This window comes from Choloepus didactylus, chromosome 4 (genome assembly GCF_015220235.1).
Source record: "Choloepus didactylus isolate mChoDid1 chromosome 4, mChoDid1.pri, whole genome shotgun sequence".
Classification (NCBI taxonomy): domain Eukaryota; kingdom Metazoa; phylum Chordata; class Mammalia; order Pilosa; family Megalonychidae; genus Choloepus; species Choloepus didactylus.
The window spans coordinates 120,486,618-120,508,528 of NC_051310.1; the positions used below are offsets into that span (position 1 = coordinate 120,486,618).

General features: G+C 35.9%; 1 protein-coding gene across 9 annotated transcripts in view; it reads right to left on the minus strand.

Moving 5' to 3' along the window:
* The window catches only part of RNF111 (ring finger protein 111), a 180,368-nt gene that overhangs the window by 42,009 nt on the left and 116,448 nt on the right, over positions 1 to 21,911 (minus strand). For all 9 annotated transcript variants that reach the window (XM_037833825.1, XM_037833829.1, XM_037833827.1 and 6 more), the window contains one exon: positions 13,884 to 14,776. In XM_037833825.1, coding sequence (XP_037689753.1) covers positions 13,884 to 14,776 — 893 coding nt within the window. The remainder of the gene's footprint in view (positions 1 to 13,883; positions 14,777 to 21,911) is intronic.

Genomic DNA, 21,911 nt, shown 5'->3' on the forward strand with positions numbered 1-21,911 from the left:
CCTTTCAAGTTGGCTTAGCTAGAGAGAGAGGGCCACATCTGAGCAACAAAGAGGCATTCGGGAGGAGGCTCTTAGGCACAATTTTAGGGAGGCTTAGCCTCTCCTTTGCAGCAACAGTCTTCCCAAGGGTAAAACCTATGGTAGAGGGCTCAACCCATCAAACCACCAGTCCCCTATGTCTGTGGTCACGTTAGCAACCATCGAGGTGGGGTAGGCCAATACCCCTGCATTCTCCACAGGCTCCTCAAGGGGGCTCTACATATTTTTTCCCTTGTTTGTTTTTTTCTTTTTTAAATCAACTGTATGAAAAAAAAAAAAAAAATTTTTAAAAAAAAGCATATAATAAAAGAACATTTCAAAGAGACCATAACAAGGGAGTAAGAAAAAGACAACTAACCTAAGATAACTGCTTTACTTCCAACATGTTCCTACTTTACCCCAAGAAAGTTACCTAATATAGCAACATTTCTGTGAACTTGTTCCTACTATATCCATCAGAAATTAACAGACCATAGTCATTCCTGGGCATCCCCAGAATGTTAAATAGCTTATCTGTTCTTCTTGGATTATTGTTCTCCCTTCCTTAATTGCTCTCTATTGCTAGTTCCCCTACATTCTACATTATAAACCATTTGTTTTACATTTTTCAAAGTTCACATTAGTGGTAGCATATAATATTTCTCTTTTTGTGCCTGGCTTATTTCGCTCAGCATTATGTCTTCAAGGTTCATCCATGTTGTCATGTTTCACGACATCGTTCCTTGTTACTGCCGTGTAGTATTCCACCGTGTGTATATACCACATTTTATTTATCCACTCATCTATTGAAGGACATTTGGGTTGTCCCAAATGATAACTTTCGAGGTGTAAAAGTTTTTAATTTTGATGAAGTCCAATTTATCAATTTCTTTCTTTTACAGATTGTGCTTATGGTGTCATATTTAAGAAATCTATGCATAATCAAAGGTCGCCAAGATCTCCTGTGTTTTCTTCTAGAAGTCTTATAGTTTTACCTCTTACATTTAGATCTATGATTAATTTTGAGTTAATTTTTGCCATCTGATATGAGGTAAAAAGTCTGAATTAATCTTTCTTCATATGGATATGCAATTGCCCCAGTACCATTTGTTTAAAAGACTATTATAATTCTATTTTGATATCTAGTCGATTCAGATCTTCCATATCATTCTTCAGAATTATAAAATCAAAGGGCAAGATAATTTCCCCTGAGATTTGCACTCAGATTGCATTAAGCAATATCAGTGAAGCCCTGGCATCTCTATAATATATATTTTTCATCCAAGAATATGTCTTGCCATCTATCAATGTCATCTATTATAAATCTCACAAAAAATCACAAGGCTTGGTTTGATTTGAAATGTAATTCTCTATAAAGGTATACAATTTTCTTCATATTGGCCAAATATATTTCTCTTACAATTATTCTTAGACCCTTTATTCTTTTTGTTGCTCTTGTAAACAAGCTCCCTTTTTTCATCATATTTTGTACTAGTATCTAAGTATAGTATGTATACTACTGACATTGTATATCATAATGCCAACAAATGGTTCAACCTAGTTTTCACGGTGAATTCATGTCATCTACATTCCTTCACCCAAAGGTCCATTCCATTTCAACAGGGAATTTCATCTCTAATATACCTCTACATCATTAAACATCTCCACTACTTCAAAAACTAGCCGATATCTCAAGGAGGTACAAGCTCTTGACAAAGATCTGCAAGATACTCTCTGATACTTCAAAGAGCAGAACAAAATAGATACTGTTAAATAAAAGATGACCTAATTTGGAGAAATTGGGCATTTTTAAAAATGTTTCATAATATTGCATTTATATTTTAGGATAAAATATACAGAAAGAGGAAAAAATTACGATTTATTAAAAATTTAAAATTATGAGATGTGCAAATTTTTGAAGTAGTTCCTAAAGTATAAATATACTTTGGGAGAAAATAGCACTTAAATGGCTAATATTTTAGATTCAATTTTCAAATTACTTATCCAATTCTTCCTTCATAACTTCCTCTAACTTCTTTCATGATACAATGCAGCTTAAGGTAGAAATATAAAGGGAACCTTCAGATATTAATCCTGCCAAATATTTACTTAACAGGCATGTTCTTTGTTGTTAATTAATTCAAATTAGTAAATCTAGAATTAGCTAAAGGTGGTGAAAGTTCACATAAAACTAAAAACATTATATGAGTAAAAAGCCATGGGATTTAAAGAAATCCCTTATTTTAACCCACCAATTAGACATTATGATTCTAAATGGAAAAAAACTAGACCTATATATCAACTTTAATTAGTGACTTCTCTCCATGTATGTATATATGAAATTCGTTTAAAAATCTGTAAAAAATTAATCTCACATCAAACAGCTTTAAGACAATGAGGCAAAGCAAAATGCAAATACAACATTTTGGAGCTCCAATAATAAATGCTATAAAGCTAGCTTTGCTAATGCTTAAAATTCAATCTGTATGAACACAGAGACTGTGTAACTCAAGAGGTAGCTCACTTAGGTATTCTAATTCTATTGCTTAAATATTCTTTTTTTTTTCCTCAACAGGACCTTCACAATCAATCCTAAAAGAATCATAATAGGTGATATTTAGGCATCAATAATCTGCTGCTTTCTCTAAAACAATTATACAAAACAAAACAAAACAAAAAAAAGGAAACACTTCTAAAATCATGAAGTTTATGTTAGTACAGCCTTTAAAAAAAAAAAAAACAGGAGGATAGATCACTTCTTATTGGGCCATTTTTATTTTCATGTTTTACCTTTAGAAAATTTAAAGAATAAATAACCATCATTAGGATGGTGGGACTACAGGTGACTTTTTTTTAACTATTTAAGGTTACTTATGCTTTTGTACATTTTGAAACATCATGATGAAAATATGTAACAGATGCTTTTCTGGCACCCAACCTACAAAGAATGCGGATAGTTGATGGTTACAAAAAACAGTGGTTTCCCTGAGACAGTTCTTCATGAACTCCTCAGGGTACATGTCAATTCCCAGAAAAGGGCTCAGATATTTCTGTGGCAGCAGTAGTAAGCAATGTCAGCCACAGTAATCATTGATTACCCTGATCCTTTTGTGTATTAAGTCTGGGATGATGCTAATAACAAGAATAGCTTCCAATTTGTGAGCATATACTTTGTACCACGTACAATGTTCCTCATTTCTAGGCCTGTTTTACACATCAAGAAAATGAAGCTTAGAGAGTTTAAATGAGTAGCCAAGCAAGCAACTTGGACTGGAACACAAATCTAATTACAATTAAAAAGCTTTTATCCTTTACCGTAACTACATCACACCGTCCTTACTACTCAACATGCTAGTTGCTATCAAAAGGATTTTCCCGCTAGCAGTTGCTTTTGCTACTGCTCTTGTCTTTTTGATCATAACTAAAGCTACTAAAGTTATAGCAGCTCTATTTGGGGACTCTTCTCTTGTGTATTTCTCCAACAGAAATGAAAACATATCTACACACCAAGATTTGTACACAAATGTTCACAGCTGCATTATTCTAACAATAGCCAAATACCAGAAACAATTCAAACATCCACCAACAATTGAGAATAAACAAAATGTGTTTTCTCCATACAGTGGAATACTATAAAAACAACCTAGATAATAAAATAAAAAAAGAACTAATTACTAATTCCTGCTACAACATGGATGAACCTCAAAAACATTATGGTATGTGAAAGAGGCCAAATGCAAAGGACCACATATTGTAGGATTCCACTTATATGAAATGTTCAGAAAAGGCAAATCTACAGAGACAGCAAGCAGATTAGGTGTTGTGTGGTATTGAAGATGAGAACAGAGACTGAGTACAAACAGGCTGGAAAGAGATCTTTAAGAACTGAAATTTTCTACAACTGTATTATAGTAATGGTAGCACAACTCTAAATTTACTATAAATCTCTGAATAAGTATACATAAAATGGATGGGTTTTATGGTATGGAAATTATGTATCAATAAAACTTTTCAAAAAAAAAAAAAAAACTATAAAACACTCCCTGAAAGACACAAGTCTAGACTTCAAAAAATGAAAAGAAATGCCATGTTCTGGAATAGGAGGAATCAAAATCACAAAGACATCAGTTCTCCCTAACTGAATTCACAAATGCCATACCAATAAGAATACCATCATGTGTCTCCCCACTACTACCATTCCCAGATAAACAAGTTGATTATAAAGTTCATTTGTGAGCAAGAATAACCAGAAAAACATAAAAGACTTTATAATTAAAACAGTGTGCTCCTAAGTACATGGACAGATAAGATAGACCAATGGAAAAGAATGAAAACTCTTGGATTCATTTTTCATACTATACATGGATAAACAGCAAATGGACCTGGGCTGGCTAGAAACTGTTATAGACCCCAAAAGAGTCATGATCTTTTAACCCAATCTTGTTGGGTGGAACCTTTTGTTGAGTGTTTCCATGGAGATGTGACTCATCCAACTGTGGGCAAGACCTTTCATTAAATTATTTCCGCGAAATTGTGGATCCCATCCACTGAAGGTGGGTCTTGATTAGTTCACTGGAGTGTTTAAGAGAGCTAAGAGCCGACGCAGACACTGACACTTGAAGATACAGACAGAAAGATGTTTGGAGATGCTAGCCCTGAGTTTGCCCCAAAGAAACTAAGGGACGACCCCCAAATGGTTAGAGAGAAATGCCCTGGGAGAACAAGCAAAGATGCACAGAGGCTGAGAGAGAAAAGATATGGAGAAAGCCATTTTGAAACCAGAACCTGGGAGCTAAGGACCAAGAGACCAGCAGTCAAAAGACTAATGACAAATCTGGGGGTGGAGGAGTGGGGGGAGGTGTACATTATACAGGCTTTATATCCCCGAATCTAAAAACAGATGGAAGAATAAAGGCCAACATCCCGATAGCAAAAAAAGGCAAAAGATATCAACAGATTACAGAAAAAGAAATACAAATGACCTTTAAACATGTGAAAAAATAGGCTACTTCACTCATAAAAAAACTAAAGTTGACAACATATTATATTGGAAAGGCTTTGGGAAAACAGGCACTTTCATATATTGCTGACGGGCATGCAAAATGGTTATAATCACATGAGAAATTTGCCTATAGCTTAAAAATAATATGCATTCAAAATATGTAGTAAAATATATAGTATACTTAAATATCTTCATATACTTTGATTCCTCTGTAGGGTCCCTATACACTGCAACAGAAGTATATATTGTTAAGTGAAAAAAAATAAAAAAAGACTTTTTACATAGGAAAGGGAGAAGGATAAGAATATATGTACACATTTGTTTGTATTTTCAAAGAGGAAAAAAATGGAAGGACAACCAAAACCAAACACCAGTAAACATGGTAATTTATAGAGAAGAAAAGAACAGGGGGAGGGGGCAGAGATAAAAAGCAAGACCTAACTGATTGTTAACTTCGGAACCAGGTAAATGTTTCACAAAATTAAAAATGTAAAATTAAATCTTAGAAATATACTTTAAAAAAAAAAAGCACCCTGAAACAAATGAACCTAAATGCATATTAAATTGGTGGCATAACTACACAGAGATGAACTGGCCAAAGGCAAAAAGGGTCAACAAAAAATTTCAATTTTATTTATTAGAATTGTTATTAATAGTAACAGATTACTGTTAGTAATAAGCAAATACTGCTAATTATCAAGATTTTCAGTGCAAAAGCAATGACACAAATATGAAACAAAAATTTATATAAATGGATTGAAAAGCAGTATTGTTAAAAAAATCAGTTTTGTCCAGAACAATCTACAAATTTTGACATCCCTATCAAAATTCCAGCAGCCTTTTTTGCAGAAATAGAAAAGGTGATCCTCAAATTCATATGGAATAGCAAGGGACTGCAAATAGCCAAATTTTGAAAAAGAACTAAGTTGGAAGACTTAGATTTCCCAATTTCAAATTGTACTACAAAGCTATAGTAATCAAAACAGTGTGGTGCTGGCATAGAGAGAGACATACTGACCAAAAGAAAAGAACTTAAAGTCCAGAAACAGACCCACACATCTATGGCCAATTGATTTTCGACAAGGGTGCTAAGTACAATCTCTGCAACAAGTGGTGTTGAGAAAACTGGATATCCACATGCAATGGAATAAAGGTTAGACCCTCACCTCAAACCCTAAACAAAAGTTAACTCATACTGGATCAAAGACCTAAAAATAAGAACTAAAACTAAAAAAATATATAGAAGATAACATATGGGCAAATTTTCATGACCCAGCATTTTGCAATGGATTCTTAGATATGACATCAAAAGCATAACAACATACCAAAAGCTACCAATTGTACACTTGGATGGATTGCATGGTGTGTGAATAAAACTGTTAATAAAGGAAAAAAAAAGCACAAGCAACAAAACAAACAATAAATGTTACTTCATCAAAATTAAAAGCTTTTGTGCATTAAAGGTCATAATCAAGAAAGTAAAAGGTAACTACAGAATGGGAGAAAATAGTTGCAAACCATATGTTGGATAAATGATGAATATCCAGAACACAGAAAGAACTGTTCAATGCAACAACAAAATGACAAACAACCCAATCAGAAAATGGGCTAAGTCAGATGTGGCCTCTCTCTAAGCCCACTCAAGCAGGTAAACTCACTGCCCTTCCCACTACATGGGGAGTAAATCTCCCTGTCAAAGTGGGACATGACTCCCAGGGAAGAGTCTGGACCTGGCATCATGGGATGAGAAAGTCTTCTTAACCAAAAGGGGGAAGCGAAATGAAATAAAATAAAGTTTCAGTGGCTGAGAGATTTCAAATGGAGTCGAGAGGTCATTATGAAGGGTATTCTAATGCACTATAAAGATATCCCTTTTAGTTTTTAGTGTATTAGAAGAGATAGAAGGAAATACCTGACACTGTCAAACTGCAACCCAGTAAGTAGCCTTGATTCTTGAAGACTATTGTATAACTATGTAGTTTACACACCATGACTGTGTAATTGTGAAAACCTAGTGGCTCACACTCTCTTTATTCAGCATATGGACAGATGAGTAGAAAAATGGGGACAAAAATTAAATGAAAAATAGGGTGGGATGAGGGGGGAGGGATGTTTTATGTGCTCTTTTTTACTGTTATTTTTATTCTTATTTTTATTGTTTTTTGGAGTAATGCAAATGTTCAAAAATTGTGGTGATAAATGCACAACTATATGATAGTATTATGAACAACTGATTAAACACTGAAGATGATTATATGGTATGTGAATATATCTCAATAAAAGTGAATTTTTATAAAATGGGCAAAGGACCTGAATAGACATTTCTCCAAAGAGGATAAACAAATGGCCAATAAGTATATAAAAAGATGCTCAATATCATTAGATATTATGAAAATGCAAATCAAAACCATGAGATACCACTTCACACCAACAAGGATGGCAATTAACAAAAAAAAGGCAAATAAGTGTTGGAGAAGATGTTGAGAAATTGGAACTCTAGGACATTCTCAGTAGGAATGTAAAATGATTCAGCCACTGTGGAAAGCAATTTGGTGGTACCTCAAAAGTAAATAAAGATTTTCTACCTTTTGACTATTATTGTGAATGATGCAGCTATAAGCACTGATGTACAAATAACTACTTGAAACCGTGATTTCACTCTTTGGGATATATACCTAGAAGTGGAGCACTTTCTAGCAACAACAGTTAGCAAAATTTTAAATGTATATACCCTCTGATACACTTAGAAATTACTCCTAAAGATATGCTTGCATGGGTATGCAAAAATGGAATATACAAGGTTATTCAATGTATTAATACAACCATCAACAAGAACTGGTTAAAAAAATTATGGAACAAATTAAAACAAAATAATGGTCTAGAAACCAGAAACCATAGGGGGCAGATGGTTTCAACTTTTTAGATTTGTGTTTCCAAAGATAAATGTTAAGGGTAGTATCAGAAAACAATCTAGTTGAAATAATGGTATTCTGCCAAAAAAATAATGAAAAATCGGATGGTACGTAAGAATTAAACAAGATTAAAAATGAATTAAAGAGGTTGAATTTATCTTGAATACTTAATATATGAACACTTCTTCCTTCCTAAAAAGACAGTGATACCAACCTTCATTTATACATTCTCATTTCCTACAAATACCAGTTTTCTGGAACTCCTCTACATCACCGACCATCCTGCCTCACTAATTTCAAGCCAAAATTGTACTCTGCTGCTCCCTCTCACAAAACCAGAGTCTTCATATACTGAACACCTGAAAAAAGTGTGACAATTTCCATTCTCACTTCCCTCTTTTTCAAGAGACCTCAGGGAATGGTTGCCATAATCCTTACACTAGCAGCTGTAGGTGATCTCAATTAACCTTCCATAAAACAAGTATTTTGGGTAGATTTAAAAAAAAATGAACAGAACATATCTAAGCCTAAAATTATAGCAAAGTCACTGTTTTAGGGTTTTTGCAAAGCTAGAGAAATAGAAATGACAAATGAAAGAGAGTCTTGGAAAAGGAAGGGATTCATACAGAAGTAGAAAAGGAAGACAGAGAAACAACCAGTTCCATAGTAGACTAGCAGGTTCTTCCCTTGATATGCAGAGGTCACCAGGTAAACACTGGGAACACTTTGTGTCACTATCAGAAACAATGATCCTAGCCTTTTAAAAAACCTCTTCCCATTCCCCTTCCCTTACACTGTCACAAGAAATTAACCTTTTCCCTCAGTTCAGATTTAGCTCCTCAATGCCCACTTCGTCAACTTCCTTTAAATTACTACATACTATAAAAATGATTCATTATCTTAGGATGGTTTGTACATAGGGAACATATTTATACTTTAAGGACTGTCTGTGCATAAACTTATGCTAGTCAAAAATAATATTTATATTACTCTGAGTGCATTAATTAAATTTTAACTGATGAATTGTATACTCTATTAAGCACTGAGAGGATTAGAAGTTGATGTGACCTAGTATGAGAATAAGTTACCTTACAAATACTTGAATTCATTTTTCAGTTATAAAAAAAATAAGACAAGGTAATAGCAAACAAGAATATAGTTTTAAAGGAAAAATCATATACAGTCTTTCTTTTTCATACTAGAATTTTCTTAAATACAGTTAAATGTGAAAGAAATCTATCATTTGGTTATCTGAAAAAGCATTCGTGAAAGTTAAATACACTAAAGCAACACTACAGTAAACAAACAACGCGACCCTAAACAATCAGTGGGTTAAAGACGAAATAGCAAGAGAAATTGCTAAATATATAGAGATGAAGGAAAATGAGAACACAACATACCAAAACCTATGGGACACAGCAAAAGCAGTACTGTGGGGGAAATTTATGCCAATAAACGCATACATTAAAAAGGAAGAAAGAGCCAAAATCAAAGAACTAATGGATCAACAGAAGAAGCTAGAAAATGAACAGCAAACCAATCCTAAACCAAGTAGAAGAAAAGAAATAACAAGGATTAAAGCAGAAATAAATGACATAGAGAACAAAAAAACAATAGAGAGGATAAATAACACCAAAAGTTGGTTCTTTGAGAAGATGAACAACAGTGACAAGCCCCTAGCTAGACTGACAAAATAAAAAAGAGAGAAGACCCATATAAACAACATAATGAATGAGAAAGGTGACATTACTGCGGATCACGAAGAAATTTAAAAAATTATAAGAGGATACTATGAACAACTGTGTGCCAACAAACTGGATAATGTAGAGGAAATGGACAATTTCCTCGAAACATATGAACAACCTAGACTGACCAGAGAAGAAATAGAAGACCTCAACCAACCAATCACAAGCAAAGAGATTCAATCAGTCATCAAAAAGCTTCCCACAAATAATTGCCCAGGGCCAGATGGCTTCACAAGGGAATTCTACCAAACTTTCCTAAAAGAACTGACACCAATCTTACCTAAACTCTTTCAAAACATCAAAGAAAATGGAACACTACCTAACTCATTTCATGAAGCTAACATCAATCTAATACAAAAACCAGGCAAAGATGCTACAAAAAAGGAAAACTACAGGCCTATCTCCCTAATGAATACAGATGCAAAAATTCTCAACAAAATACTTGCAAATCGAATCCAAAGACACATTAAAAAAAATCATACACCATGACCAAGTAGGGTTCATTCCAGGCATGCAAGGATGGTTCAACGTAAGAAAATCAATCAGTGTATTACAAACACATTAACAAATCAAAAGAGAAAACGCAAATGATCATCTCAATAGATGCTGAAATGGCATTCAACAAAATCCAACATCCCTTTTTGATAAAAAACACTTCAAAAGGTAGGAATTGAAGGAAACTTCCTCAATATGATAAAGAGCATATATGAAAAACCCACAGCCAGCACAGTACTCAATGGTGAGAGACTGAAAGCCTTCCCTATAAGATCAGGAACAAGACAAGGATGCCCGCTGTCACCACTGTTATTCAACATTGTGCCAGAAGTGCTAGCCAAGGCAATCCAGAAAGACAAAGAAATAAAAGGCATCCAAATTGGAAAGGAAGAAGTAAAACTGTCATTCTTTGCAGATGATATGATCTTGTATCTGGAAAACCCTGAGAAATCGACAATACAGCTACTAGAGCTAATAAACAAATTTAGCAAAGTAGCGGGATACAAGATTAATGCACATAAGTCAGTAATGTTTCTATATGCTAGAAATGAACAAACTGAAGAGACACTCAAGAAAAAGATACCATTTTCAATAGCAACTAAAAAAATCAAGTACCTAGGAATAAACTTAATCAAAGATGTAAAAAACCTATACAAAGAAAACTACATAATTCTACTAAAAGAAATAGAAGGGACCTTAAAAGATGGAAAAATATTCCATGTTCATGGATAGGAAGGCTAAACGTCATTAAGATGTCAATTCTACCCAAACTCATCTATAGATTCAATGCAATCCCAATCAAAATTCCAACAACCTACTTTGCAGACTTGGAAATGCTAGCAATCAAATTTATTTGGAAAGGGAAGATGCCTCGAATTGCTAAAGACACTCTAAAAAGGAAAACAAAGTGGGAGGACTTACACTCCCTGATTTTGAAGCTTGTTATAAAGCCACAGTTGTCAAAACAGCATGGTAGTGGCACAAAGATAGAAGTATTGATCAATGGAATCAAATTCAGAATTCAGAGATAGACCCCCAGATCTATGGCCAACTGATCTTTGGTAAGGCCCCAAAGCCACTGAACTGGGACATAACAGTCTTTTCAACAAATGGGGCTGGGAGAGTTGGATATCCATATCCAAAAGAATGAAAGAGGACCCCTACCTCACACCCTACACAAAAATTAACTCAAAGTGGATCAAAGATCTCAATATAAAAGACAGTACCATAAAACTCCTAGAAGATAATGTAGGGAAACATCTTCAGACCTTGTATTAGGCAACCACTTCCTAGACTTTACACCTAAAGCACAAGCAACAAAAGAAAAAATAGATAAATGGGAACGCCTCAACCTTAGAAGTTTCTGTACCTCCAAGGAATTTCTCAAAAAGGTAAAGAGGCAGCCAACTCAATGGGAAAAAATTTTGGAAACCATGTATCTGACAAAAGACTGATATCTTGCATATATAAAGAAATCCTACAACTCAATGACAATGGTACAGACAGCCCAATTATAAAATGGGCAAAAGATATGAAAAGACAGTTCTCTGGAGAGGAAATACAAATGGCCAAGAAACACATGAAAAAATGCAAATTAAAACCACAATGAGATACCATCTCACACCAATTACAATGACTGCCATTAAACAAACAGGAAAACTACAAATGCTAGAGAGGATGTGGAGAAATTGGAACTCTTATTCATTGTTTGTAGGAGTGTATAATGGTTCACCCACTCTGGAAGTCAGTCTAGCAGTTCCTTAGAAAACTAGATATAGAGTCACCCTTCCATCCAGCGATTGCACTTCTCGGTATATACCCAGAAGATCTGAAAGCAGTGACACAAACAGGTATCTGCATGCCAATGTTCAAAGCAGCATTATTCACAATTTCCAAGAGATGGAAACAACCCAAATGTTCTTCAACAGATGAGTGGATAAATAAAATGTGATATATACACACGATGGAATACTATGCGGCAGTAAGAAGGAACAATGTCGTGAAACATATGACAACATGGATGAACCTTGAAGACATAATGCTCAGCGAAATAAGCCAGGCACAAAAAGAGAAATATTACATGCTACCACTAATGTGAACATTGAAAAATGTAAAACAAATGGCTTATAATATAGAATGTAGGGGAACTAGCAATAGAGAGCAATTAAGGAAGGGGGAATGATAACCCAATATGAACAGATTAGCTATCATGGGTAAACTTAACATTCTGGAAATGCCCAGGAATGACTATGGTCTGTTAATTTCTGATGGGTATGGTAGGAACAAGTTCACAGAAATGTTGCTATATTAGGTTACCTTCTTGGGGTAGAGTAGGAACATGCTGGAAGTAAAGTAGTTATCTTAGGTTAGTTGTCTTTTTCTTACTCCCTTGTTATGGTTTGTTTGAAATTTTTTTTTAATTGCATGTTTTTTTCTAAAATTTTTTTTTTTTAAATACTTGATTTAAAAAAAAAAAAGAATTAAAAAAAAAAATGAAAAAAATATGCAGAGCCCCTTGAGGAACTGGTGGAGAATGCAGGGGTATTGGCCTACCCCACCTCGATGGCTGCTGATGTGCTCACAGAAATAGGGGACTGGTGGTTTGATGGGTTGAGCCCTCTACCACAGGACTTGCCCTTGGGAAGACTGTTGCTGCAAAGGAGAGGCTAGGCCTCCCTATAATTGTGCCTAAGAGCCTCCTCCCGAATACCTCTTTGTTGCTCAGATGTGGCCCTCTCTCTCTAGCTAAGCCAACTTGGCAGGTGAAATCACTGCCCTCCCCTCTAAGTGGGATCAGACACCTAAAAGAGTGAATCTCCCTGGCAATGTGGAATATGACTCCCGGGGAGGAATGTAGACCCGGCATCATGGGATGGAGAATATCTTCTTGACCAAAAGGGGGATATGAAATGAAATAAGCTACAGTGGCAGACAGATTCCAAAAGGAGCCGAGAGGTCACTCTGGTGGGCACTCCTATGCACAATTTAGACAACCCTTTTTAGGTTCTAAAGAATTAGGGTAGCTGGTGGTAGATAACCTGAAACTATCAAACTACAACCCAGAACCCATGAACCTCAAAGACAACTGTATAAAAATGTAGCTTATGAGGGGTGACAATGGGATTGGGAAAGCCGTAAGGACCACACTCCACTTTGTCTAGTTTATGGATGGATGAGTAGAAAAATAGGGGAAGGAAACAAACAAACAGACAGACAAAGGTACCCAGCATTCTTTTTTACTTTAATTGCTCTTTTTCACTTTAATTATTATTCTTGCTATTTTTGTGTGTGTGCTAATGAAGGTGTCAGGGATTGATTTAGGTAATGAATGTACAACTATGTAATGGTACTGTGAACAATTAAATGTATGATTTGTTTTGTGTGACTGCGTGGTATGTGAATATATCTCAATAAAATGAAGATTAAAAAAGTAATAATAATAATAATAATAATCCAGTATGTATAAAATGACATAAATGGCTTTTCTCAGGAAAAAATCTGAATTTATTTGTCACTAAATTTTTATCTTAGAATCAGTCAGTGGTTTAATACAATTTATAATTTATTTATATGATTCAAAAATAAATTAATAGAGCCTGATATTACCTCTAAAAATAAAGAAATCACATAAGCACAGAAGCAAGAAAATAAGCACAATTACAATGCATTATCTTCCATGTTTTTCTCACTTTAAAAAACATTTTGTTTTACCTGAGGGAACAGCTGAATTGTTTTGGTGGTTTTCACTGGTAGAAACAAATAAATCTTCTCCTTCAGTTGATGAGCTGGAAGAGGATTCACTGCTGAGGTCATTCTCACTAGAACTACTAGAACTGGGTAGCAATGCATATTTTCTTCGGGCTAACACCTCTCGTTTCTTCCTCTGCATTAATATTCTCTCTTTTTGCTTCTGTGTCCTCTGTGAGGAATTATTTTTTACAAATCTTTTTCTGCATGGAAGTCTCCTTAAGGAACTGCTATGAAAACAGGGTCTTTTCATTAACAACCCTGATACTGTTTCTGTCTCAGTCCGAGGCCACTTTTGGGACCGTACACTATGAGTTCTACTTTTAGCACTCAAAATTGCCTGGGAATGTCTTACAGAGACTTCCTTATCTTCATCCGAAGTCACAGTATCAGAATCTCCAAAATGCAGACTAGATGAAGGTGAAGAAAGACAATCACTAAAAGAGGAATCATTATCTTCATCACTTGGTGTTTCTAGATGTGGCCTCAATCCCAATATTCCCTGGTTCTCTTTAACACAATTCTGTGTGTATGAAGGGCCAGCCTGCTGGCTTTTGCGTTTTTTCCTTACAACACTTTTTTCTTGCTCTTGTTCATTACCATTCATGTCCTTCTCTTGTTTTTGAGAATCATCACACAAGTGAGAGAATTCATTCCCCACTTTGCTATTAATCATCTCAACTTCTGGGGGAAAACTTTTGGCTGCCCCAATGGGCTCTGGATGCAAGAGGATCCCTTTCAGACTCTCCTGTGTCTTCGGTGCATCAGAAGGAATCTCACTCTTCATATCCACTTTTAAGGTATAAAGCTTGCTATAGTCAGTCGTCCATTGAGACATGGGAAACTTTAAGGAAAGCCTAGAAGACACAATTAGATATTTAAAAATATTTTTAATGTGTTTTATATACTGTTTAATCCAAGTATTCTCAAATTCCTCTGAGAATATTCCTTTAACAGGGCAGAATTGCCTTTTCCTCATCATCACATAAAATGGCTGTAATGAGTCACTTTACTGCTCACAAAATATTTTTTCTCTGATATTTCTACCCATGCATTCAATTTCTTAGAAATACAGTTAGAATTACAGAACCTACGCCTTCTTGAAAATTTCTAATCTTCTAATCACAAACTGATCTTACTAAGTATATCTTGTTACCTTCGGCAACATAACATATTTGGTCAAAATCAAACAATTTCTTCAAATCCTATTATAATAAAAACAGACACAAGTATTAGAATTCAAAAATCAATGTTTTTCTCCTGGTATCACATTTTCAAGTGGTAATTACTATATTAAATATTTTCTGTACTTCTAGAGGGTTACTATATTAACTTATTATTATTTGTAAATAGTAAACTGGTATGAAAAGCTTCTCTTTCCCATTGTTCTTTCTTTCATACTATTCCACTCATCTTCTAGTGAGAATTTGAATTCTCATAAGACAGTAGGCACAACTACACTCCATTTCAGTTTTAGATATAGGAAGACTAGAGTCAAGCATGCAAGTTGCTGAAGATCATTCAGTTATGCAGCACAGCTGAACACAGATACAATTTAAGTGTATCTAAATCATTTAATCTCTTCAATCATGAGCTGCTGAACAAACGGACTCAAAATTAAAAGCATGTACATAAAGGCAATGCACATAAGAGAATGGTGATAATGTAAAAGTAATAAATATCATGACTCAAAAAAGATTATATTCATTAAAATGTTAGTTAATGTAGCAAAGATCTTTACAGCTTTACTAGTGTAAAATATGAATATCTAAACAATGTCATACATTTTTAAACATAAGTTTTTATTGAAGTATAACACACGTATTCTAGGTGTATATACTTCAATGAACTTTCAAAGCCATCACACCTATGTCAACTGCATACAGAACAAGAAACACAAGATAAGCAGCATCCCAGAAATTCCCTTCCAGTCACTACTATCCTAACCAAGGGTTGTAACCACTATCATAATTTCTAAAACTATAGACTGCCCTTAACATACATTTTTAAACCACTCCCTAAAAAGAGAGGGGAAAAAAATACATATTTAGTGGCATGTTTTTTCTTTTTCCACAAATGATAGTTACATTGCGAGAATATGTAATCTCACAGGTTTTTCACAGTATTTTAGTATATAACTTTATTATTGGAAGAAATGACAGTTATTAAAAAAACTGAATGGCCTATTCCCATGGAAAACTATCTAAATCCCTATATTCTATCATTCTTATTAATTCACAAGGGCAGGCAGTGCTGTATCCAAGATCAGCCATCAAGCCCTGGCTAGAGTTCAGCAATATCAGTGGGAAAAGTAGAAACACAAAGATGGGTGAACATATGGGTACAGCAATGAGCAAATTGCAAGAGGCAGTCTGTCAGAAAAGGATCACCATAATTAAATGCAAGTGAATGCAAATCACAACAATAAGGCAAGAATAATGTGATTTAAGAGTCAAATGGCCCCAACAGGGTAGCTATAATCAAAAAGACAGAAAATAATAAGTACTGAAGAGGATGTGAAAATATTGGAACTCTCATACATTCTTGGTGCAAATGCAAAAAGGTGCAGTCACTTTGGAAAACAATCTCAAAGTCATTCAAAAACCTAAACACAGAGTTGCCATATGACTCAGCAATTCCACTCCCAGGTATACACCCAAGAGAAATGAAAACATACATACACACAAAAACTTGTACACGAATGTTCATAGTGGCATTTTTTCTAATAGACCAAAAGTGGAAGTAACCTAAATGCCCATCAACTGATGAACGTCCATACAATGGATTATTATTCTGCAACAAAAAGGAATGCAAGTACCAATACATGGTACAACATGAATGAATCTCGAAACATTATGCTAAGTGAAAGACACCACTCACCAAAGACCAAATATTATGATTCCATATATATGAAATGTCCAGAATAGGTACATTTTTGAGACATAAAGTAGATTAGTGGTTACCTACAACTGGAGAGATGAGTTTGGGGGCGTGACTGCTAAAAGGTACAGGGTTTCTTTTTGGTGAGCTGAGAATGTTCTACAATTAACTGTGGTAATGGTTGCACAATTTTAATGTACTAAAAAGTATTGAATTGTACACTTTAAATGGATAAATTGTATGATATATGAATTATATTTCAATAAGGCTATTGCAAAAAAAAAAAAGTCAAAAGGGAAACTAACAGTAAAATTTCTGGGAATCAGATAACTATAGCCTTATCAGCATCAGAAGAGATAAGAAAAATCCATGTCCTTTGAAAAGATCTGGGGTTCTTCCAGAAGCCCAAGTCTCCCAGGAGTGGTGCTGAGTTGTATCTCTGAGAAGACAGTCCTTATTTGATGAGGAAAACCTCTGTTTTAGACCTCTCATTCTTAATTACTGAGTCTCCCTCGGGGTCTTGGTAATGGTGAGCCTTAGAGACAATGAGCACTGCCAGACAGATAAATTCTGAAAACAGATCCATAAATGAATTTACAAAGGAGTGATTCAAAGCATAATTTACTAAATCGAATTTCTTTTCCATCAGCTATGCCCCAAAACCAAAACAATGAACTCTTTATGGTTAAGTCTGCTCTGATTTTGGTCTTCCATGAGGAAGAGAGGGTGTGAGGGGGAAGGAGTGGTGTAGTATGTGGATTTACAAGACTTAATCATTTCTTTACAGGTCCCTAGATCTAAAATAAAAACAATGGCCAAGAGGAACCTAAGAAGACGGCTAGGTGAGACAGGGAAAAAAAACACCTCCATGAAAAACACTAGATAAAAGCCAGAAAGTGACCCAGAACACCAGTTTCAGCCTTGCACCAGCCAGACAAGGTCTGCTAAATCAACAGGGACCATGCATTTGGTGAAACCGGGAGTCTGCATTCTGAAACGAGTGAGTGAGCCGGCTGAAAGTCCCGCGGCTGCGCCGGGGTATGGAGAAACCGTGGGTTGGTGTTTCAAGACAGACCAGTTTAAAAAAACAAAACAAAACAAAAAAAAATGGGAGTGGCTGTGATTACGACGGTGAGAACCACGCAGTGAAGCACGACAGGAGCAGGCTGGGCCAAGTCTCAGTGTCTGGCGTGGAGGATAGCCTGCTGCTGACTGACCCGGGGCCGTGGGTCAGAGGGGAGCCAAAAAGAGAAAGAAACCGTGCCCCTTGCAGCCATCTTCTCAGCGGGCTGGAAATGCTCCTGCCCGGGCCGTAGCTATAGCCCAGAGCCGGGCCAAGGGTCCCAGTGTGACAGGGAGTGATTCCCGAAGCACTGTGCACATGCCACAATATCAACCATGGTCAGTGGAATTTAGTGCACCCACAGCTAACTGCCCCAGAACTGGGAAGGAGGAGCTGTGTGAAAAGGGGGAAATTAACATCCCCCATTAAACCATCCTTAAAGCAGGCTAGGAACGCCCCTGCACGTCCTGGCAGCACAGGGCTTCCCTGGAGGCCAGCGCGCACTTGTGACGTGCACAACCTTCCCTCAGTAGAGGTCCTGGAAGAGCACGGCTGAGAAGGGGGGCCCACTCAGAAATCCCAGGGACCCTACGCCAAAAACCTTGGGAGGTTTGACTATTAAAGCTGCCCTGCCTCCCTAACCACCAAGACACATACCCCACATTCAGGGTGGACAGCACCAACAACACACCCAAACTTAGTGCACCAATTGAACCCCACAAGAATCAGATCCCCACAAACCACAAAGCTGGGGAGAACTGGCTTGAAGGGAACAGGTGACTCGCGGATGCCACCTGCTGCTTAGAGAAAGTGTACACCACCAAGCTGTAGATCTGACAAACTAGAAATCGGTATTCTTTATATCCTGAAAGAACCCTATAAGTAAAGCAAATGCCAAGAGGCCAAAAACAACAGAAAATCTTAAAGCATATGAAAAAAACAGACGATATGGAGAACCCAAACCCAAACACCCAAATCAAAAGATCAGAAGAGACACAGTACTTGGCACAATTCATCAAAGAACTACAGACAAACAATCAGAGCATGGCACAGGATATAAAGGACATGAAGAAGAGCATGGCACAGGATATAAAGGACATAAAGAAGACCCTAGAAGAGCATAAAGAAGAAATTGCAAGAATAAATAAAAAAAAACAGAAGATCTTATGGAATAAAAGAAACTGTTGGCCAAATTAAAAAAACTCTGGAGATTAGAGGAAGTTGAACAAAGACTCAGTGTCCTCGAGGACCACAGAATGGAAAATGAAAGAACAAAAGAAAGAATGGGGAAAAAATTGAAAAAATTGAAATGGATCTCAGGGATACAACAGATAAAATAAAACGCCCAAATTTAAGACTCATTGGTGTCCCAGAAGGGGAAGAGAAGGGTAAAGGTCTAGAAAGAGTATTCAAAGAAATTGTTGGGGAAAACTTCCCAAACCTTCTACACAATACAAACACACAAAGCATAAATGCCCAGTGAACTCTAAACAGAATAAATCCAAATAAACCCACTCCAAGACATATTCTGATCAGACTGTCAAATACTGAAGAGAAGGAGCAAGTTCTGAAAGCAGCAAGAGAAAAGCAATTCACCACATACAAAGGAAACAACGTTAAGACTAAGTAGTGACTACTCAGCGGCCACCATGGAGGCAAGAAGGCAGTGGCATGACATACTTAAAATTCTGAGAGAGAAAAATTTCCAACGAAGAATACTTTATCCAGCAAAACTCTGCTGCAAATTTGAGGGAGAGCTTAAATTTTTCACAGACAAACAAATGCTGAGAGATTTTGCTAACAAAAGACCTTCCCTACTTCAGATACTAAAGGGAGCCCTACCAACAGAGAAACAAAGGAGAGAGAGATATAAAGAAATTTAACAGATATATATAGAACATTACATCCCAAATGACCAGGACACACATTCTTCTCTAGTGATCACGGATCTTTCTCCAGAATAGACCATATGCTGGGACATAAAACAAGCCTCAATTAAAAAAAAAAAAAATTTGAATTTATTCAAAGCACATTCTCTGACCACAATGGAATACAAATAGAAGTCAATAACCTTCAGAGACTTAGAAAATTCACAAACAACTGGAGGGCAAAAATGAGGGGGAGATGAAAACATTCCTGGATAATCAAAAGCTGAGGGACTTCATCACCAGTAGATCAGTCCTATGAGAAAGGCTAAAGGGAATTGAGCAGGCTGAAAGGAAGGAACACCCAACAATTGACTGAAACCACATGAAGAAATAAAGATTTCCAATAAAGATCACATGGTAAATATAAATACCAATATTACTGTATTTTTGATTTGTAACTCCACTATTTACTTCCTACAGGATCTAAAATACATAAACTCTAATGACAAATCAGTCGTTTTGGACTCAATGTAAACGATCTAATTTTTGACAAGAACTACATAAAGGTGGGGGAATGGAGGAGTATAGGAACATGGTTTATGTGTCCTATTGAAGTTAAGTTGGTATAAAAGAAAATCAAGATTGTTACAGATTTAAGAAGTTAAATTTAAGCCCCACGGTAAACACAAAGAAAGTATCAGAGAACATGACCATAGAGATGAAGAGTATGGGTTACAAGAAGTGGGGGAAGGGGCAATGGGGAGTTAAGAAATGAGTGTAGGGTTTCTGTTTGGGGTGAAGGGAAAAAAGAGAAAAAGACAGTCTAAATATATGATGACAATTAAATGCCAAGGATGATCCTGGATGGGATCTGAGGATGGAGGAGAGGAGGCTCAAAGGGACACAGTTGGGACATAAGAAAAAAAAATAGAAAGGAAATACAGAATATAAGCTCTGTATCAATATTGAATTTCTTGAACTTCTTAGCTGCATTTAATGGGATTGCATAAAAGAATGTTCTTGTTCATGGGAATTGTATATGTGAATTATATTGTTTGTTCAAGGATGTGTGCAGCTTGCTCTCATATGTTCAGAAGACAGAGCAATAGATGATGGATGAAAGGGAGGGAGGGAGGGAGGGATGGAGGGAAAGAAAAAAATGGTGGTGTGAAAGGATGTTAAAGTTGGTGGGTTGGGGGAGGGGGTCGGGGTATGCTGGAGTTCTGTGTATGGGTTTTGTAATTGTTTTTGCAACTGTTCCTGTAAGTTTGAATTTATTTCAAAATAAAATTGAAAAAAAAAGTTAAAGAGTTAAAAAAAAAAAAGTTCCTACTTAAAGTTTAAACAGAGATGCTCCTAAAATCTTGTTTTTCTGTCATTGGAAAATAAAAAACTTCCCACTATTAAAAACAAAACAAACAAACAAACAAAAAAACAATGGCCAAGGCCTTCCCCTGAATAGACAATAAAGTTCAGAAGATAGAATGTTAGCTAGACTGTCAATACAAAGACAAGATCTTTCACTGCCCTGTAAGAGGTCAGAGACTAACATATGAGATAAATAATTACAGATAATTCACTAATAGTTCTAAAAGAGGTAAGTATAGCTATAACGTTATCAGACCACAGGAGAAAATGGTATAATATAAAGGGATAGTGAGACACTTTCAGGATAAAAATAGAAAAGGCAAGGAACTGCATTTGTTGAGTCAACAGTTCTAGTAGGTCTACCATGGTGCATTATCAGAGACTGAATGAGACACTGATCAGCATACTAACAGTTTAAAGACAAAAACAAAAGAACCCCACAGAACTTACCCTCAAATAATTCATACATTGAAAAAAGAGACAAAGATAGACTATAGGGTGCCAAGGGAATACACTGCAAGGATATATACTTAACCCAAATAATGGCAGGGATGGTGACATGGGAAGCCTTTGGGGAGGAATTCATAATTTGAAGGATACAAAGGAGTCAGGGAAGGGGGTAAAAGTACAGGTAGGGGACAGATAAGGCAGAAGAGGCTGACTACTGTAATTAAGTTTATTCTGAAGCCAACGGGCACATCCTGAAGAGTCAAACAGAAAAGTTATATGATCACAGTTGTATTTCAGATGGATCACCTGGTAATATAGTGTGAAAAATGGATTGTAGGGGATTAAAACTAGAGGCAGCAAAAC